A 17615-nucleotide genomic window follows, 5' to 3' on the forward strand; every position below is an offset into this window, starting at 1 on the left:
TGCGCACAGTCCGTGTCCCCGTTGGGGCTGTCCTCGTTTAAACGTGGGTTCCGCTGTGCTCTGTGTGCCCCGCAGGAGCCTTGCAGGAGCCTGCCGGTGCCCGGGAGCAGGGCGCCGAGGAGCTGGGCCAGACGCTGCAGCTGGAGGAGGCGGTGCCCGAGAGCGCGGGCGAGTGGCAGGCGCTGGCCGGCGTCTTCTGACCCGCGCCGCCCTCCGCATCCCCGAAGGCCCACCGCGTGCCGCAGGACGGAGCCCTTGGAGCCTCTGTTTTGGAGCCTCACATGTTAAACATGTCGTCACGGGAGTCTTCAGCTCTGCAGTTATTCGAAGAATCATTGTCTTTCAGAGATGGGGGGATGTGGGGGGCACTCTCACTCGCCCACAAATCACTGAACTCAGGTACTGCGGTGGGCGGTCTCACACCCGCTCTGTGGCCGACGCCTCTCGTCCCCTCGAGCCGTCGGGGTCTGCCGGTGCCGGGGTGTGGTTTCTTTGCGTGAGCAAAGGCCAAGGCCGTGACCGCGGGAGAGGTCCGATGCCCCTCGAGCTTTCTGTTCCAAGAAGCATCGCTCACAGAGCAAACGTCAGGTCGGTGCACGCGGCTCGGGACACGTCTGGGCCCAGGGAGGGCTCCTGTGTTCCGCTCTGTGCGTTTTGGAGTGAGTGGAAACAGACTCTCTTTAGTCTGTGGTGAGTTAATGGAAATGATACCTTGAGAGATGGCTGGACCAATTCTCTCTCCATCGCAGTACCTAATCACTAGTTACCAGAAGGAGCCTCCGGGTGTCAGCACAGAGAGCAACACGGACACCCCGGTCCACATGCGGCGCCACCCAGCCTCGGCTGACTTCAGGTCCACGGGCCAGACGTGGCAGAAAGCACAAGCCATAGGTCTGCAGATGGGAAGTGACGGAGACGCCTGGCCCTGGTTGCCGCGGCAGGGCGGTGTCCGCCCTGGACGGACAAGCGTGGCTTCTCGTGCATCAGCGGGTGTGTGTCTGTTTCAGGGAACCCTCGAGTCTCATCAGTGGTGCCACATCCAGCACGTCCCCCCCAGACCTCCCCCCCCCCCCCGTGCAGGCAGGGGTGCGACCCTCCTCCAGCATGCCAAAGACAGGAAGTCCTTGGCGTGCGTGCCCCTGCGGAGTTATTTATATGTTCTACATATGAGTGCGTGTGTACATACGCGGATATAGGGCCTCTGTGTGGCCGAACGGTATATTTTGTAAATAGAAGCCCTCGCCCTGCTCCTCCCGTCCCAGAGAGAGCGCCGCTCCGCCCCCCAGGAGCGCGTCGGACTGGCACGGCCCGCACCTCAGCGGCGGGTCCGTTTCCCCGGGGACAGTTGCCTTTACTTTCTCTCTGCCTCCCTGCTTTCCGAAGAGGGCAGTTTTACTACGAATGTCGTATGGACTTTGTACGTCAAGAGGGGACCTCATCGCAGGTCCCTGGGGAAAGAGACACTTCACTGTTACTTTGTTGAAAGGGCGTCTTCGGATTCGTTCTCGTTCACTTTTGGATATGTATGTGAGTAACATCGACGGTGATATAAAAGTTTTGTTATGTGGAAATATTTAAGTCAGAAAACTGTTAAATAATACTACTTCTTTTTTCAAACTGCTTTGTGTACTGTATATTTTTTTAAGGGAAAAAAGCCTTATTTGACTCATTCTTGTGATACTGGACTCACTGTATCCCCGGAGGTTTTCCTTGAATGTCGGTGTGTACCAGGCTCTAGTCAGCGTATTCCGAATCATTGTAATTTTGCCAGAGTTTTAAAGTTCTGCTTTTAATGCACTTTCTCCTATAATTTTGTATTAAAATATTTTAGAAATGTTGATTAATTTTGGTGAACAAATATCCCCGAAGTTGCAACTATTGGAATTTTAAAAGGTTTTGTTATTGCTAGTTTATTTATTTTGTTTTTAGCATTAAATGCCATCTCAGGACAGTCTCTAAAAGAGGTTTGTTTGATTCTGAGTCGTGCAGAAAGCACAGCCTGCCAAGCTGTGCCAGCCAACTGCCTGTTTAAGGGCCTCACCAGGTAAATCTGAAGCCTACTTTTATTTTGGTAAAAGGAAAGAAAAACCTATCACTAATCCACTTTGCCAGCGTTCGCAGTTTATCAGCAGGCCAACACAAGGGACCGCTGTGTCGGTGGCATTGACTTCCCAGTTGCAAGGCCGCTTCCTTGCCGAGCGTCCCTTGAGAACACGAGGTCTGGAAAAGGCCGCTCCTTGCGGCCCTGGGCGGGAGTGTGGGCCCCGCTGTTGGGCGGCCGCCAGCGGCTTCGGGCGGGAAGCTTCAGGCCGCCTCCGTGAGCAGGACCTCGAGGACGGGTAGCTGTGTGTCTGGAACTGCTGCGGGGTAGCATATCTGTTCTGGAACCGCAGTGAGTGAAGCATCAGGTTAGGAAGTGAGATTAGCTGTCTTCTCTTACAGTTTTAGTGTAAGAAAGGTGGGCACATGAACTCCAAGTTCAGGTCATTTTTAACACAAAAGAAGTGGATATTTTTCTCCTCCTGTGTCAAGTCCAGATAAGGAAAGCTCCCCTCCCCTGCTGCCCCGGCAAACCGACAAACTCTGTGGGCCTGGCGCCCCGTCCAGTCGGTGACAGAGAAGTGTCCCCACAGGACAGCAGGGATTAGGACCACCCGTCTCGGCAGGAGCAGGGGGCCCCAGGCCCTCCGCCCCGCCTGCCTGTGGCCGTGCTTGGATGTCCGTGGGGGGCCCGGGCGGCTGCCCTGTGTCCTCTGACCCCTGTGTCCCTGGGGGCACGTGGGAAACCTGTCCTGATGGGGACGTCCCAGGGCACCTTTTCATGGAGAGATGTCAGTGCCGCCCAGCGTCTGCGTGGGACCCGGGGACCGTCCTTCAGGACAGGGTCATGTCTGGTGCTCACACGAAGGAAAGGTGAATTTGTGCTGTGCCTTCGCATCTAGTGTGTTCTGGCTTCTGCACTTTGACGTGAGATACACGTGCGAGAGGTGCGTGTGTCGGTGCCGGTGCAAGGTTCTGCGCGGTATGGTGGGTCTCGGTGCTCTCGAGGGTTCCCGTCTATGGGAGGAGCGCTCGTGAAGCTGGTGTGCGTTTTAGCAGAAACGTGGCCACTCAGACGTCTGTGACCTCTTTTTAAGAGAACACGCAAGGTCTCTGGAGCTGTGTTCTGGTTTGGGTTTTCTCACGCCTGCTCTATGCGTATTTTCCCCCCAGGAGTTGATTTTAAAGTCAGTGCCCCTCCCCACTGCCAAGAAAAGTTAATCTAGGGGTCGGCCCTTGCCAGTTAATTTCTTCTCTAAAACCTGTTGTACAAGGTGAGGCAGAGATGATGTTACACAGCTGGTCCTTGGGGGTCTAGGTGGTTCCTCTCGGCCACGTCCTCTCTGCTCACGTGGTGCAGGGGGTTTGGAGTTTGTAGAGCAGAATTTCAAAGGGGCCGCGTGGCCGCTTGGCCGCTGGGGCCTCAGCATCTGCACTGACTTCCCCTCAGGGCCAGCGTTTTCAAATCGAGTCGCACCCTCTTCGGGGTCTGAACAGTGGGGCAAGCAGACCTGTCGGCAGGGGCAGCGCCCTGGTCAAGACGCGTCTTTGCCTCCAGAGGTGCCTGAACCCGGTGTCACGTGGGGTCACCGGTGACCTGCGCTCAGCCGCGCACGTGCAGCAGTGAGCCCGCATGTTCCCCGCACGCCCAGCCCTTCCCCCCCGGGCTGCGGCGTGCGGGGGGCTGACAGGCTCTTTCAGCGCTGAGAAGTGGACACTGAGTGGCGGGGGCAGTGGGCGGTGACCGCAGGAGATTTAGCTGGTCCGCCGTGTGTCTGGGCGACGCGTTGCAGCAGGGGCGTCTCCCTCTGTGGTCAGGACTGGCCGTTTGTCCGACCGGTTCTGAAACAACGGTGGTTCGTTCTCGACTCACCACTGAAGAAAACTTTTCATTTTTTAACTTACAGAAGCATTCTTTTTTATCTCCGGCATTGTTCCACGGTCTGTTTATACATTGGATAATATTTATTTAACCCAATTTTGTATGAGAAATGGACATTACGCCAAAGGCCACTGTGCTGACTTTCAGAACAATAAAAATCGTTTTTGTACTATTCTGAAGCTGCTGTATATTGACTTGCTTGGGCTTTGGGGGAGTCCCCGCGGGTTCGAGGGGGGCGTGATCGGGGGACCTGTGCAGCTCAGACTGGGGCACAGCGGTGCTGAATCAGCGCGTGGGGGTGAACTCTGTGAGGACGTCTGTCTTTCTGTCCTCCAGGTCATGTCCCACTTTCTCGCTTGCGAGGTGTTCGAGGGCGACGTGACGTGGGATGGAGTGACGGCAGTCACTACGCTGGTGTGCCCATCCACGAGCCGCGGGGCACCGGACCTCCCTAGTGATGCCCCGGGGCGAGGGCGCAGGGCAGCGTCTAACCCTTTTCAAAGGTAGTTCTCAATCTGGGGACACTGGCCGCTCACGGCCGCGGTCCGGTCAAGCGTGAATGGAGGGCGCTGCACACTTTGGGCAGGAGGGCTGCGGGACCTGACTGCGGGACCCCTCAGAAGGGCTGCAGGGAAGTCCGGCCCCCTGTTCCCCGGTTGGCGTGGGGCGCGGAGAGTTGCTCTGATGGTGTATAAATATGGGTGGGGTGGAGGGGATTTATCAAGTGATCAAATTATGGTGACTGTTCCCTCTACGGTGGGTGGCCTCAGCGATTTAAAACGCTCCTCCCGGTGAAGTTCCAGGACGCTTGGCCAAGCACCCTGCGCACGTCTCAGACACAGGTGACGGGGCCCAGCTAAGCGGAGTGCTGGCACTGACCACTTAAAAAATGTGATTATCTCTGCGTGGTTTCCCAAAGGCCTGCGCCCTGAGGGGTGGGGCAGAGAAGAGGAACGGGGGTCGCCGTGGGCTCGGAGCCTCCATACCCACGGGGGCACTGCCACAGCTGAGCCTGGCCACACACGGCGGGGGCTCTGGTGGACACGTGGGGCCCGGCCTCGACCCAGACCGGGCCGGGCCTGAGAGGAGCCCGAGGTTTTGTCAAAAGTAAAACAAAAGGTCTTTTCAGCTGATTTTTCCAATAGTGAGGTCTTGTAACCAAAGTCGCTACCAACAAGAACGACCAAGTTGGCGGTCAGGTGTGCGGAAAAGGTGGCGGAAGGAGTCGTCCGAGCTCCCACGGGCAGGCGGGCCCCACTGCTCAGCACGCAGGGGGCAGGGTCAAAGGCAGCTTGCCACCTCCCTCCCTGGCCACCCTGACGGGGACCCAACTCCACCGCCCTCTTCATCGCGTCAACGAAGGCACAGACGCACCTGCTGGTGGGCACCCTCGAGCTGTGCGGGGACCCACTTGAGCTCGGCATGAGGGTGGAGGTTCGGAATGACCGGATGACACCATGCGAGCACCATTTAAAAGTTTATTCACGTCACTGTTCAAGAACAGCATGCACGTCCCGTGGCAGCTGTGGCTGCCATTGGGGTGTCGTCTGTGTGGGCCCCCCCCGCCGGCAGCAGCTCAGACACGGGCCGTGCGGGGCGAGCAAGGGGGAGGGGGGGTGTTCCAAAGGCGGTTCTGTCTGGTCGCCCAACTGTCACTGAGGCTGTGTGTTAGTGGACGTTATACAAATTCACACTCGACAGTCAGGGTTAGACGGGATTAGGGGGCTACAGGGGCCGTGCCCCTGCTCACTACGGGGAACTGGGCTGCGGGGGATCAGAAGGCAGGCTGAGGAGAGGCACCACAACTCAAAATGCAGTCAGTGTGTTACCGAGGGGCCGGGATGTTGGCACACGTTAGAAGGGGACGGCTTCTCCAGCCTCGGGCTGGCGGGGCCCAGCCAGAGGGCAGGGGCAGGGGTAGGGGCAGCATCAGTATCGGAGACAGAATCGGGAAGGATCAGGAGCGGGGTGGGGGGCGGGCAGCCCTAACAAAGCCCAGGCGGCATGCCCACCCCAAGACGCGAGCCGAGGGGGGCGACCCCCCAGGAGGGTTAGTGTTTGCAGCGCGCACTGCCATGCTGCACGTGCTCCCCGTCACCGTCGGCTTTCCAGTGACCAGAGGGGCGCTGTGTGGCACTCCGAAATCTCCTACAGTCCACTCTCTCTGTGCAGGTCTCCCCGAGCTCTTGGCCGGGCTCTGGTGACGGTTTGTAGGGGCCACTCTGGTCCCCGCCATGTCCTCGCCTGCTCCCTGCTCCAGGCCACGGCCCAGCCCTCCTGCCGCCATCCCCTCTCTGCCGCGCACGAGGTCAGCCGCCCGGGGAGGGAGCAGCCGCCGGGCCCTCCGCGTGCGCCACCACCCTGCTCTCCTCCAAGCTGCCCACCTGCGTTTCACATACAGAAGCTCCCACGGGGTGAGGCCACTCGCTGCCTAGTCCTGTTAGGAAAGAAGGGGCCTTAGGAGGTGAGACCGGGCAGGGAAAGAAACCGAAGGGAGCGTGGCCGCCAGTCCCACCACCCACGCGTGTCCTGTGTCCACAGCAGCGTTGCATGGCGGTGCCAGAAGCCGGGAAAGGTCAGCGTGTGCAGCAAGTCCAAGGATGGAGGGGCAGCAGGAGGCGGCCGGCCCTGGGCGCTGGGGCTCCGGGGCGCCCGGCACGCCCGGCACGCCGCCGTGCAACGAAGCTCCGAGACAGTGTCTTCAGACGTGAAGTAGGGAGTGCTGACGTGTTCTGTGTTTGCGCTTCCCCGTGGAGGTGCAGGCCAGAGAGCGCCAGTAGGGCGCGGTGTGCCTGACCCTACTGTGCGCACGAGTCCAAGGCATTAGGTGGGAGGTCGTTTCTAGAAGTTGGGGGTGGGTGGGGCCGTGTTAACATCTTGGGGTGGTGCGTTAAGAAGCTGAGGACAGGGTTTGGGGACAGGAGCCAGGCTTCAGCGTCTAGCCATGGGTGACCCGGAGCGACCATCTCGCCCCCCCTGAGAAGAGAAACATAGTGTTAGGTGAGGGGCCTGGACCACCCGCCCTGTCCACACCGGGCTCTCCTTTCCTGGGGAACTGGCCACAAACCACAGGGGCTCCCTGTCCTGGGGGTCTGTGGCTAGAAAGGATGCCACACAGAAGCAATTGGTCACCCTGTTCCCCACATCCGTCCTCTCCAAGTGCCGCCTCTTCAAGGGCCACATGAGGGTCCACGGGGACTCAGTTCCCAGGACGCAGCTGGTGCCTCCTGGGCGACACCGCATCTCCGGGCTCAGCGCCTGCTCTGAGTGAGCACTGCCTTTTATATTTTTAGCTAGAAATTCCAGGTGACCGAGGAATGCGGTCTGCAAACAGCGACTGGGGTCCCCTCGCCTCCGCAGGGACTGGGTGCTGATGACCCACAAGCCGCTGAGCCGCATATGGTCACGCATGTCGTTTCCCTTGTGTGGCTGCCCTCGTCGGCCTCGCCTGGACGGAGCCACAGGCAGACCTCGAGGGTCCGGGTCTCAGAACCATAAAGGGACATGTTTTCTCGACAAACGCAGTTTTACAATGAGAACAGCCAGCCACCAAGACGCAGACCACGGTGTGCGGCCCACCAGTGGTGGTGGCAGTGGCCTGGGCGCCGGCTGCCCAAGAAGGCAGCACAGGTCATCACTCAGACGACTCTCAGTGGACACGGGAAACGAACTTCTTTTGTATTCGAGTTTTAGTCTCTTCCTTTGGTCACGGACGAAGGACTGATCTCTCAAAGACGTCCTTCAGGCGGGAAGCCCCGGAAAGAGAGCTGGGCATGATAGACACTGCTTCCCCGAGGGCAGTGAGTGATGAACCAAGGCAACCTCGTCCAACTCTGTGTTCTCCGAGCATGGCTGGCACGTGGCCCTCGGCACCAGAGTGGCCGGCCAGCCGCCTCGGGGGGCTGTGGCCATCATTGGGTGAGCCTGGCAGACCCTCAGAGCTGCCCTTGGGGAAAAGTCCGCAAGAGCCTCGCCTCTTTCTGAATCTCCATAGAGGAACCCAAGGGCTCCCTGGAAGTGTGACCTGCCCTGAGCACACAGAACCCCCTTGCCCTGCCCTGCGAGGCGGCTCCTGGGAGGCACCGTGTCCCTCGCCAGGGCTCCTGTGCCAGTTGAAACCAGAGGATCTGTTGCTTTTGGTTTTGCCTACTGTGCCACGGTTGCTGCCTGCCGGCCGGGAGCTGGACCTGTCCCAGCCGTTCTCGAAGAGCACGAGAGCCCCGCCCAGAGGTGGGGTTCGTGTTCCTGTTTGATGTGGGGGCTGGTGCTCAGATGGGGGGCCAGTGCTGTCGCTCTCAGAGCTGGGGTGTCCAGCCTGCAGGCCACATGGGGCCCAGCACAGAGTCATAAATGCACTTAAAACACGCACCAGCCTCAACCACCGAGTCCCCCCGCCTCCCCCGCAGCCTGCCTCGTGCCCTCAGTCTCGGGGGTTTCTTAACCTGTGGTGACTGCTCCATGTCACCCACTCGGCCGTGTGACCGTGATAGGCCAGGTGATGGATTTTGAGGCAGTAAAATCTAATTAAAACTGTCCTAATTGAAATGTGTTTTAATTTGATAAATTGGAGCTTCCCTTGAACTCTGTAGAAAGTTGAGAATTTCTCAGCCGCCGCCCACATAAAGGACTTGGGGAGCTGATGGGCCCTCGTGAGGCAGTGACAAACGGGCAAGGGACAGACGGAGTTTCTGGTCCCTACGGCCATTGTGGGCACAAGCTCTGACCGTGCGGTCAGCTGAGCACCTCGCAGTAACCGGTCACCACCCTCATGGACGCTGTCCTTGACGGAGCCCTGGGCCAGCTGTGACCCTCAGCCGACTGTCATCCTTCCTCAGTGTCATGAAGGGTCACTACGCTGTGTGGCTGAGTGACGAGCACCCTGGGACGAGACGAGAGGGAGCGCGTTCCCTGCAGAACTGTGACCCTTGGCAGGTGGTGAGGGTGCGCAGGGAGGGTCAGGGCCCTGCAGGCCCTGCCGACAGGGGGAGCCGTGCCGAGCACACCGCTCCGGCCTGTGTCGCGCCCTCCCCGCCACACCCTGGTGCGGGCGTGGGTGTTCGGGGCGGAGTGCGCCGCCTCACTCCCCTCTGCCCGCAGGGGTGGGTCCTGCCTGCACTTTGCCGGACATGGAGTCAGTCAGCAGCTTGGTGCCCTGCCGCTCCGGGCAGGTGCCTGCGGCTTTTCTGGGACAGGTGCGCCTTTCCTCAGAAGGGGCACCGCTCCCCCCAGCCCACCTGCACGCCCAGCGCCACCAGGGCCGACACGTGGGGGCTCCGCACGCTCGTGTGCAGCGTCTGCCCGGGCGTTCCTGGCCCCAGCGCTCTGCCCACGGGACTTCTCCTGAGTTCAAGAGCAGGTGGCCGGACCAAGGAGCGTTTGGGTTAGGGACCGAGTGGTCCACCATGAACTGTGAAGTCAGCCAATGAGGAAGCCCTGGACACGGACCCGAGACCTCCTGTGAGGGCTGATGTGGGCGCCGTGGGCAGAGCAGCAGACCTGGTGTCACCTGGAGCTCAGAGGGCGTGTGGGCCCCTCCCCCACCGGGGCAGGGGCTGGGGTGGCCGAGCCTCCTGCCGCAGAACCTTTGAGTGTAAGGTGCAGTTGCCCCCGCGGCCCAGCAGCAGGTCCCGGAAGGAGCTGCCCTGTGCTCAGCACTGGCTGTGACCCCCTGGAGCCCAGGGCCACACCCCCAGCACACCCCCACCCCAGCACGACCAGGGCCTGCAGCCACGGGGGAGGCGGGAGGCTGTACGTGGGAGCCTAGGACCGCGTGTCCCAGCCTGTGGACGCCACGCCAGCCTCGGCCAGGGAGCTGGCCTCCTGGGCTGCGTCCGCCAGCCGGGCCCCGGTGCGTGTCTGTCTGAGGTGCGCGAGGTCAGGCCGGCTGCATCAGTGTTTCCCCCGAGGAGGCCACCCCTGGAGTCCCCGTGGGCGTTTTTCCACACCCAGATGGGGCGCTGGAGGCAGTGTCGGGGTGGGGCCCCCGCAGTGCTGGTCACACTGTATCAGAGGCGCCTGTCCTCATCGCGTGTGTCCTGTGGGTGGCAACGCAAGTCACAGCTCCTGTAAGTAGCTGTGACCCTGGTGTCTGACCCGGCCCTGAGGCCACTAGCAGGCGCGCTGTGTGGGTCGGGAGTGAGGGGGGTGGTTTGTGGGTTGCTCTCCTAATGGGAAAGCCAGGGGGAGTGGGGGGCGAGCTGCTCTGGGTCCCGGACATCCTCCCCCAGCTCAGGGACGAGGAGCGCGGTCCTCTTGTGTCACGGTGGCGCGGAGACTGCCGTGATGCTCCGCTCCGGGGGCCTTCCCGAGTCTCCTCCGAGCCCTGAGCCCGAGATACTCGCGCCCCTGGAGTCCCAGCTCTGTCCCCAGTCCCTGACGGTGGCCGCTGGACCCACAGGTCTCTTCCTTGTTGTCTGTCCAGGGAGTGCACACTCCAGCCCCGGTGCCGCCAATGTCTGTGGAGCACACGGCTGGCCCTCCAGCAGTGGGACCTCGGTCATGCTGTGACGCATGAGATCTCCCTGGAACCTGGTGACACCGACTCAGGGTCAACATCCAGGCCCTCAGGACTGTCACAGGGCCCTGTGTGGGGAGCCCGTGTCTTCTGTCCTCTGCTGGTCATTCCTGTCACTGAGGCCGTGGCCTGCAGCGCCGCCCCGTGGGAGGCCGGCTCCTCAGCTCCTCACTCATCCAGACGCCACCTGCTCCGCCCGCCTTCTCCGGCCACCCGCCCGGAATGGCTGCCGCCTCGGACACCAGAGGCCCATGTGGGCCTCGGCCCCACGGGGATGCGGGTGTCTGCTGCTCTGTGTCGGGCTCAGCCTTTGCCGACCTGCCAGACATGCTGAGATTTCAGGGCACTCGGGGGACCGTTCCTATTAGAGCCTGAGGGCACCCCCTGACCACATCGTTCCCATCACTGCGCCCCTTTTCTGGAGCCAGAAACCGAGGCTCAGCCAAACACAGGCCGAGGGCTCTCGGCCAGCGAGCGTGTGGCTGGCCTGTGTGGCAGCAGTGTCCAGGCCGCCGGGACCTGGGGCACGGGACACGCCCACTGTGGTTTCTGGGGTCTCTCCCCCCGTCTGACCATCCCCACCTCTCTGCCCACCCCCCAGGGCCCCAGGCCACCCGGTCCTGTTCACGCCCTGGGAGGCGAAGATGCTGCTGCCCACGGAGCCACCCGGCCGTCCAGCGCCATCTGCACCCTCACACTCCCCAGCCCAGTGGCGGCCTCCTGTCCCCGAGGGGGGCCCGGCCCCAGGTCAGTGCTCACCAAGACACCGAGAGCAGCAGTGCAGAGGCCGGGCGCCCTCCACCCGCCCCAGAGAGTCCCGGGGCCCAGGGTGGCTACCTTACCAGTTTGAAGATTCTGGAAAGCGTGCTCTGGGCGTCGTGGCCCTTGAGGCCCTTGTGAGCCGATTTGTAGTCGGAAGCTCGGCCGCCGTAGCCAAAGCCCGGCTTCTGCCCCTCGGCGCCCTGCGGGAGAAGAGCACAGCTCCGGCTAGTGTCCCGGAGGCCCTGCCCCAGGGGCGGCGGGGCCTCGGCACAGTGCCCTCCGCCCACAGTCTCCATGAGGTGCACAGGGGACGGCCACGGTGAGGGACGCTGCACTGCAGACACAGGTGGCAGAAACCCCACTTCCTCACGCGGCCGTGCCATTGTGCCTCCCCACTGCTCCACAAATACAGAGCTTCTGAGAACTAAATCCGAGAACTGGTTTTCCTGTCACCAGTGGGCGTGTTTTTTCCTCTTTTCCAATGCCTGGCCGTTTACAGCTGTGGACGACCTGGAACGCATCGGAAAGGACACAGCACAGCACAGAAGGAAGCCGCCGCAGAGCTCTCCGTGGGCAGGCGAAGGAAGTGGAGGTGGGGGGGGGGGGCGGGAGGCGTGCTTCGGAGAAAGAGGCACTGGGCTCACGTTGGAAGGGCGCAAGTGAACAGCGGGGAGGGACGCAAAGGCCTGTCCAGTTAGTGGGGCGAAGAAGCCCCTCTGGGAGTGGCAGGTGGGAAGAAGGGCACGGACCCCCCACACACCGACACCTGCAGCGTGGGGGCGCTCTGTGCGCAAAGCCCGGAGTCTGAGCCTGGGATGCTACGTGGCTCTGAAAATAAGGTTTCGGGGTCGAAACCGAGTCTCATCCTTCAGCCTCCTGCTGCACAGAGAGTGATGGTCAGTTGTCGGGGCGTCCAGTCCAGAAGCGCCTCTGGGCTTCTGCAGAGTCACCGGGGCCGGAAAAGGCTGCACGGCGTTTACGTGGAATTGCAGCCAAAGCCCCCTTCCTGGTTGGGCTGCCCCGGGGTGGCTCGGGAGCCGGGCCAGGGACCTCGGCTCTGCCCTTCGTGCATGTCCTCCCGCCCCCGCCCTCCTGTTCTGCTTCTCCTTCCTTCCTTTCTGTCCGTTTCCCCTCTCCTCCATGTACAGGGCGCCTCGTAATTGGGCCTCTCGTCCACAGGGATGTGCTGGAGGTTAAGGGCGCTGTGCTCCGAATGGACTGTAGGTCAGGGGTCGTTCTTTCCCCTCTTACCCTGAAAATTGTACTTTTCACTAGGTAAGGTTGACACTTCTCTTCACCAGTGACCAAGGCCTGTAAGCCGGGGCACACGGTCCTGGCAGGCGTGTCGAGTTGGTGCAGACGCCAGACCCACTAGCGTCTGGGAAGTGGACAAACTGCCCTCTTCCAGTCCCATGAAAATCTGCCCTCGGAGTCCAGCTTCTGGAGGCGCCCGGAGGGCTGGCCGTGGAAGCCAGTTCTCGCCAGAGCGCACACAAGGCCCCGGGCTGGGGGCGAGTGAGGTCCCCGCAGACGAGTCCCTGGTGTCGGTACCTTCTTTCTCCTCGCTCTCACTCTCCCTCAGTGAGAAGTCCCTGTCGTGGGCGGGGCTGGTCACGGAGATGGCCCGTCAGCCCCGGGCCCGCACGACCATGGGAGGAGATCAGCATTTTTCTCCAACATGGGGCTCCCTGGGGAGGAGCCCGTGGGGTGTGGTGTTGGGCCCGGGCGCCTGTGGTGGGCGAGGGGGAGGCGGGACGTGACCGATGCCCAGCCCAGCAGAAGCCGCTGGCTTGTTTCCCTGGAGAGAACAGGTTAGGGGGAGGGGCAAGCTGGGCTGCGGGGAAGGAAGGTGCTGGAAGTTAGGCGACTGAAACAGCAGCACAGAGACGGGAACGGGGAGGGGGAGCGTGGGGACGCGCGTGTGCCACCTACCCAGCTAAATCTGCTGAGGGACAGTCCTCGCCCCTGGTGAGGAAAGAGAGACACGGTGACGTTGCGATTGTGCGGGAGGAAAGGGGGTCTCTAAGGAAGAAGAAATGCAGTCGACGCAGCTCATGCCGGGCGGCTGGTGGGCCGTCCCGGGCGGTGGCAGAAGCCGCCTGGAGAGGGACAGTGCACTGGGCCCTATAGCCCCGCCCCCTGGTTCTGGGTGGAGACCCCTGCACGGGCCGTCCGTCCAGCTGGGGCCCAGGAAGCAACCACTGTGGTCCGGGCCAGGAGGCCTGCCCTCCATTGGGTGCGTTCAGGGAAGGACTGTCCGTAAACTATGGCCAGTCTCGGCCTCCAGAGGCCTTACCTTTCCCTGTGACGGCGGAGGTGTGCGGGGCGTCACCTGCGAAGACAGGGGAGACAGTGAGCCAGGGGCAGTCCCGTCTCCTGAGGGGCCCCACCCTCTTCGAGAGACACTGGACTGGCTTGTGTCCGCTGACGGCCTCTGGCACTTGCCCACTCCCTGCCCCCCACCAGTGTCTGTCCCAGCTGAGCGAGACACGCAGGATCTGAGGATTTAGAAACATTCTTGGTGCCGTTCTCGGAGCTGCTGGGACTCTCTGAAGTGTCTGACAGTGGAAAACAGCCCCCAAGGCCTTGCAACTGGGGACCGGAGGGAGGCCCTGTGCGTCACGGGGTGGGGTTGGAGGGGACATGTCCCCTGATACTGTGGTGTGTGGCTCCGAAAACTCCCTAGTCCATGTGGAAAGTATCATTTGCAAGTGTCAACAGCACAGAAAGTTTGTAATTAGAAGGCTGTGGTTCTGCTTTTCTTTTTACGACTATTTTTTGGGGAGTTCTAGGAAAGGTGCACATGAGTTTCTGAGTCTCCTTGGGCCGTCTGGGGTCCCTGCGGCCGCCCTGCACGGCGGGGCCTGCACTCCAGCTGGCGGACCGGTGTTGCACAGACAGTTTGGGGGCCACAGCGTCTGCGGGTTTCCCCCTGAGCCCCGCATTCCCAGGACTTTGACGGAGGTGGGAGGCGTGCCCACCATCAGCCCATCACACAGCGCTTTCCCCACACTCCAATTTTTCCTGTCTCCATAGTTTGGCACGGCTGTGTTTTAAAGTGACCGCTCAGAGGAGTTTGGATTCAAAAGGAGTTCTTTGGTCCTGGGGACCAGGTGCTGAGGCTGAGTCATGAGGGACAGACTCACACCCTTGTGGGTCAAGGCTACAGCCCCATGGGGCAGACTCACACCCCGGTGGCCTGGCACGGGGCCCCCGCCCCTCCCAGCGGGAGATCACTCACGATGTTTTTGAAGAAGTGGACTACGGGGTTCTCATCCTGGGGCCGGCCGTGCTGCGCCTTCGGGGGCAGAGCGCCGTAGTGGGTGGTTCTGGCCGCGTGGTGTGCGTCCTGAAAGACAGGGTGTGGTGACTTCAGGACAGGCCGCACCAGCCCTGACCCCTCGGTGCACCCAGCCTGCTCCGAGTCAGGACTGCGCTCCACGCCCGGACGCTGCTGCCGCCCCTCCAGACATGCCTGCAGGGGGCAGGACGGGGGTGACGGGGACTGGGGCAGGGCCTCCTGCTGTGGGGTCACTGAGCTGGGAGCCCTTCCCACCTCTGAGTCCGAAGCGGGTCCCCGAAGCCATTTTTCGGTGTGCTGCGTCCTGTGGTTTGAGTCATAGAAGCTCGGTCTGCTTTTAATTCACCTGCCTCACAGTTAAACTGAGAAAAGTCTAAACTCCTCATGGAGGTTTATAAAGAAATGGACCTTCTGTGGTATCCTGTGGGTCTCGTTAAATCTTATTTAAGTCGTGAGATAGCTAATGACCTGCTACGTAGATAATAACATTGTTTTGCATCCGAATTATACACACCTGACTTGAATGCTAAAAGAAAAACTACCTGTTTCTGTGATTTTTATACTGAATAACCTGGCCACCAATCTTCTAAGGGAAAAGGAGTTTAAATAAATCTTTGAAGGAACACAGAAAGGTGGTGGGTTGCGTTCTGCTCTCAGAGCCATGAAGCCGAGGGCCCCAAGTGCCCGTGAACTTGGGCAAAGGCCAAGTTGTGCCGGGAAAAGGCCTGAGGTCTCTCTGCCCAGAACCTGCCGTCAAGGAGTGGCTCCTGCTTGGGGAGCACCTGCCACTCGGCCGACTTTAATCCGGAGCTCGGCCCCAGCACGGACCACGGTGCACAGACCCACGGAATCACTCGGGGCTTCTATTATCTACGCACGAGTGACTGGGCAAGACCTTGGGGGGCTTTCTCGTTTATGAGTNAGTTGTGCCGGGAAAAGGCCTGAGGTCTCTCTGCCCAGAACCTGCCGTCAAGGAGTGGCTCCTGCTTGGGGAGCACCTGCCGCTCGGCCGACTTTAATCCGGAGCTCGGCCCCAGCACGGACCACGGTGCACAGACCCACGGAATCACTCGGGGCTTCTATTATCTACGCACGAGTGACTGGGCAAGACCTTGGGGGGCTTTCTCGTTTATGAGTCGGCAGTAGCCCCGATGGCTCAGTGGAGCCACGCAGTTAAAACTGGGTCGTCACAGCAAAGCTGTGGTGGCACATCAAATGTCCTGGTGCTGCCCTGGCTGGTGTGGCTCAGCGGATTGAGTGCCGGCCTTCGAACCAAAGGGTCGCCAGTTCAATTCCCAGTCAGGGCACATGCCTGCGTTGCCAGCTAGGTCCCCAGTAGGGGGCGCGCCAGAGGCAACCACACATTGATGTTTCTCTCCCTCTCTTCTTCCCTTCACTTCTCTAAAACTAAATAAATAAAATATTTTTAAAATGTCCTGGTGCTTAAAGGACATCTACTTTATCTCGTTGCTGTATATTAACGAAGGAGTTAAGAAAACTTGAAAGCACCTGCTACCTGGAGATTTGCTACCTGGAGAGATGCACTGTGGCCAAGCGGCAGGAAGGCCGACCAGTGAAGGCGCTGGGGCTCCCCAGCTCCGTACGGCCCTTCCAGCCCAGACGCCAGCGAGGTTTCACCGGGTAGCGGGTAGAGATAAGCCGGTGGTTCCAAACCACAGGGAAACGCAAACCAGCCCAAGCCATCAGACAACAGTAACAAAGAATAAAGCGAGGGGATGCCACTCCTTGGTTTTACAGCTTCCTGTGTCTGCCGCCATCAGGCAGGTGTGGGAGGGACAGACGCACAGACCCCTGGGGCCCAGCAGGGCCTGGAAACGCCCACACACACCAGTGATCGACTGAGCATGGGCAGAGGCGTGACGTCAGTTCATGGCAGGAGGTTTTAGTCTTTGCAGCAAATGTCATGGAACGACCGGAGGTCCGTGTCCAGAGTCCAGAGCCCCACCTTCAGTAAAACTAACTCGGAGGAGACCTCAGAGCTCAGTCTGCAACGTGAAACTGTAAGTTTTAGAAGGAAACAATAGGAAAACTTTTCACGACGTGGGGGCAGGCGTCAGGTTCTTCGACCTGACACCAAAGCCGCAACCCATGAAACAAATTGATGGATTGGACTGGATGAAAACGTAACCTCCACTCTGCGAAGGACACGTGAGACAATGAGCGCCCAGCTGCAGAATAGGGTAAAGTATTTACGAATCGCATCTGTGACAAAGAACTTAAAGCCAAAACAAGCAAAGAACTCTCAGAAGTCAATGGTAAAAAGAAAAAAAAACCCTAGTTATAAAATGGACAGACAGCCGCGTAAACACCTCATCAGAGAAGATGAGCAGAAGCCGAATGAGCACAGGGAGGGACGTCAACCTCATCGGCCAGGGGGAGACGGAAGTACGAGGCTGTACCGCCTCGCAAATGTGCGAACGGCTGAAATGACGGGGCTGACCACACTGAGAGGCGCGGGGTGGGGGGGACTGGAACTCCCAGGGGTTGCTGGGCAAGGGTGACCGGGGTCAGCTGCTCTACGAAGGAACCTGGAAGTTTCTTACACGGTCATCGTACGGTCACTGTGCGACGTAGCAAACCTATTTCTCGCTGTTAATGACAGAGGGGAAATCCAGCATTTTGGGAAGCGGTTTTTATGACTATCTTGGTCCCCAGTTTTTAAAGAAAAACTAACTGGAAATGTCATCATAAAACGCCTGTACCTGAATGTTAGCAGCAGCTCCTTCCTGTCAGATCTGCTGACCACGCCCCTGTTTGCCCGCGGGTCAGGGGACAGGTGTGGCGCACTGGGCAGCCTACCACTGCTCTGCCGCGACAAGGGGCACAGCTTTGACACGCGCGGCCGCTGGGAGGTGTCTCCAAGGTGCTGCACCGAGTGGGGGAAGGAATTCTAGAAAGATTTCTTTCTGGCCCATCTTACTTACGGGGCATTCCCCATAGGGTCAGCCCTGGGGAGACAGCCCAGGTGGCCTGTGCCAGCGGGTGGGTGGGAGGGGGAGGTGCCGTGAGTAGGTGGCAGCAACAGGGAGGTTTGGGGGTGTCCCCAGGGTGGTGTCAAAATTCACAGAACTGCACGCACCTACAGCCAATTTTCC

At 60.3% G+C, this 17615-nt stretch overlaps 2 protein-coding genes across 6 annotated transcripts in view; one reads left to right on the forward strand and one right to left on the reverse strand.

Annotated features, from left to right (window-relative positions):
* ZNF236 (zinc finger protein 236) overlaps nt 1-4062 on the forward strand; it is a 70109-nt gene extending 66047 nt beyond the window's left edge. For all 5 annotated transcript variants that reach the window (XM_037035956.1, XM_037035970.1, XM_037035978.1 and 2 more), the window contains one exon: nt 76-4062. In XM_037035956.1, the coding sequence (XP_036891851.1) occupies nt 76-200 (125 nt within the window). In that variant the 3' untranslated portion in view covers nt 201-4062. The remainder of the gene's footprint in view (nt 1-75) is intronic.
* Nucleotides 4063-5386: 1324 nt separating this feature from the next.
* The window catches only part of MBP (myelin basic protein), a 62289-nt gene continuing 50060 nt past the window's right edge, over nt 5387-17615 (reverse strand). The window contains 5 exon segments of the mRNA XM_037036003.1: nt 5387-6898; nt 11279-11398; nt 13131-13163; nt 13495-13530; nt 14440-14547. Of these exon segments, the coding sequence (XP_036891898.1) occupies nt 6854-6898; nt 11279-11398; nt 13131-13163; nt 13495-13530; nt 14440-14547 (342 nt within the window). The 3' untranslated portion in view covers nt 5387-6853.

Source organism: Sturnira hondurensis, unplaced genomic scaffold, assembly GCF_014824575.4.
Source record: "Sturnira hondurensis isolate 20B ecotype Veracruz unplaced genomic scaffold, ASM1482457v3 Scaffold0001872, whole genome shotgun sequence".
NCBI lineage: Eukaryota > Metazoa > Chordata > Mammalia > Chiroptera > Phyllostomidae > Sturnira > Sturnira hondurensis.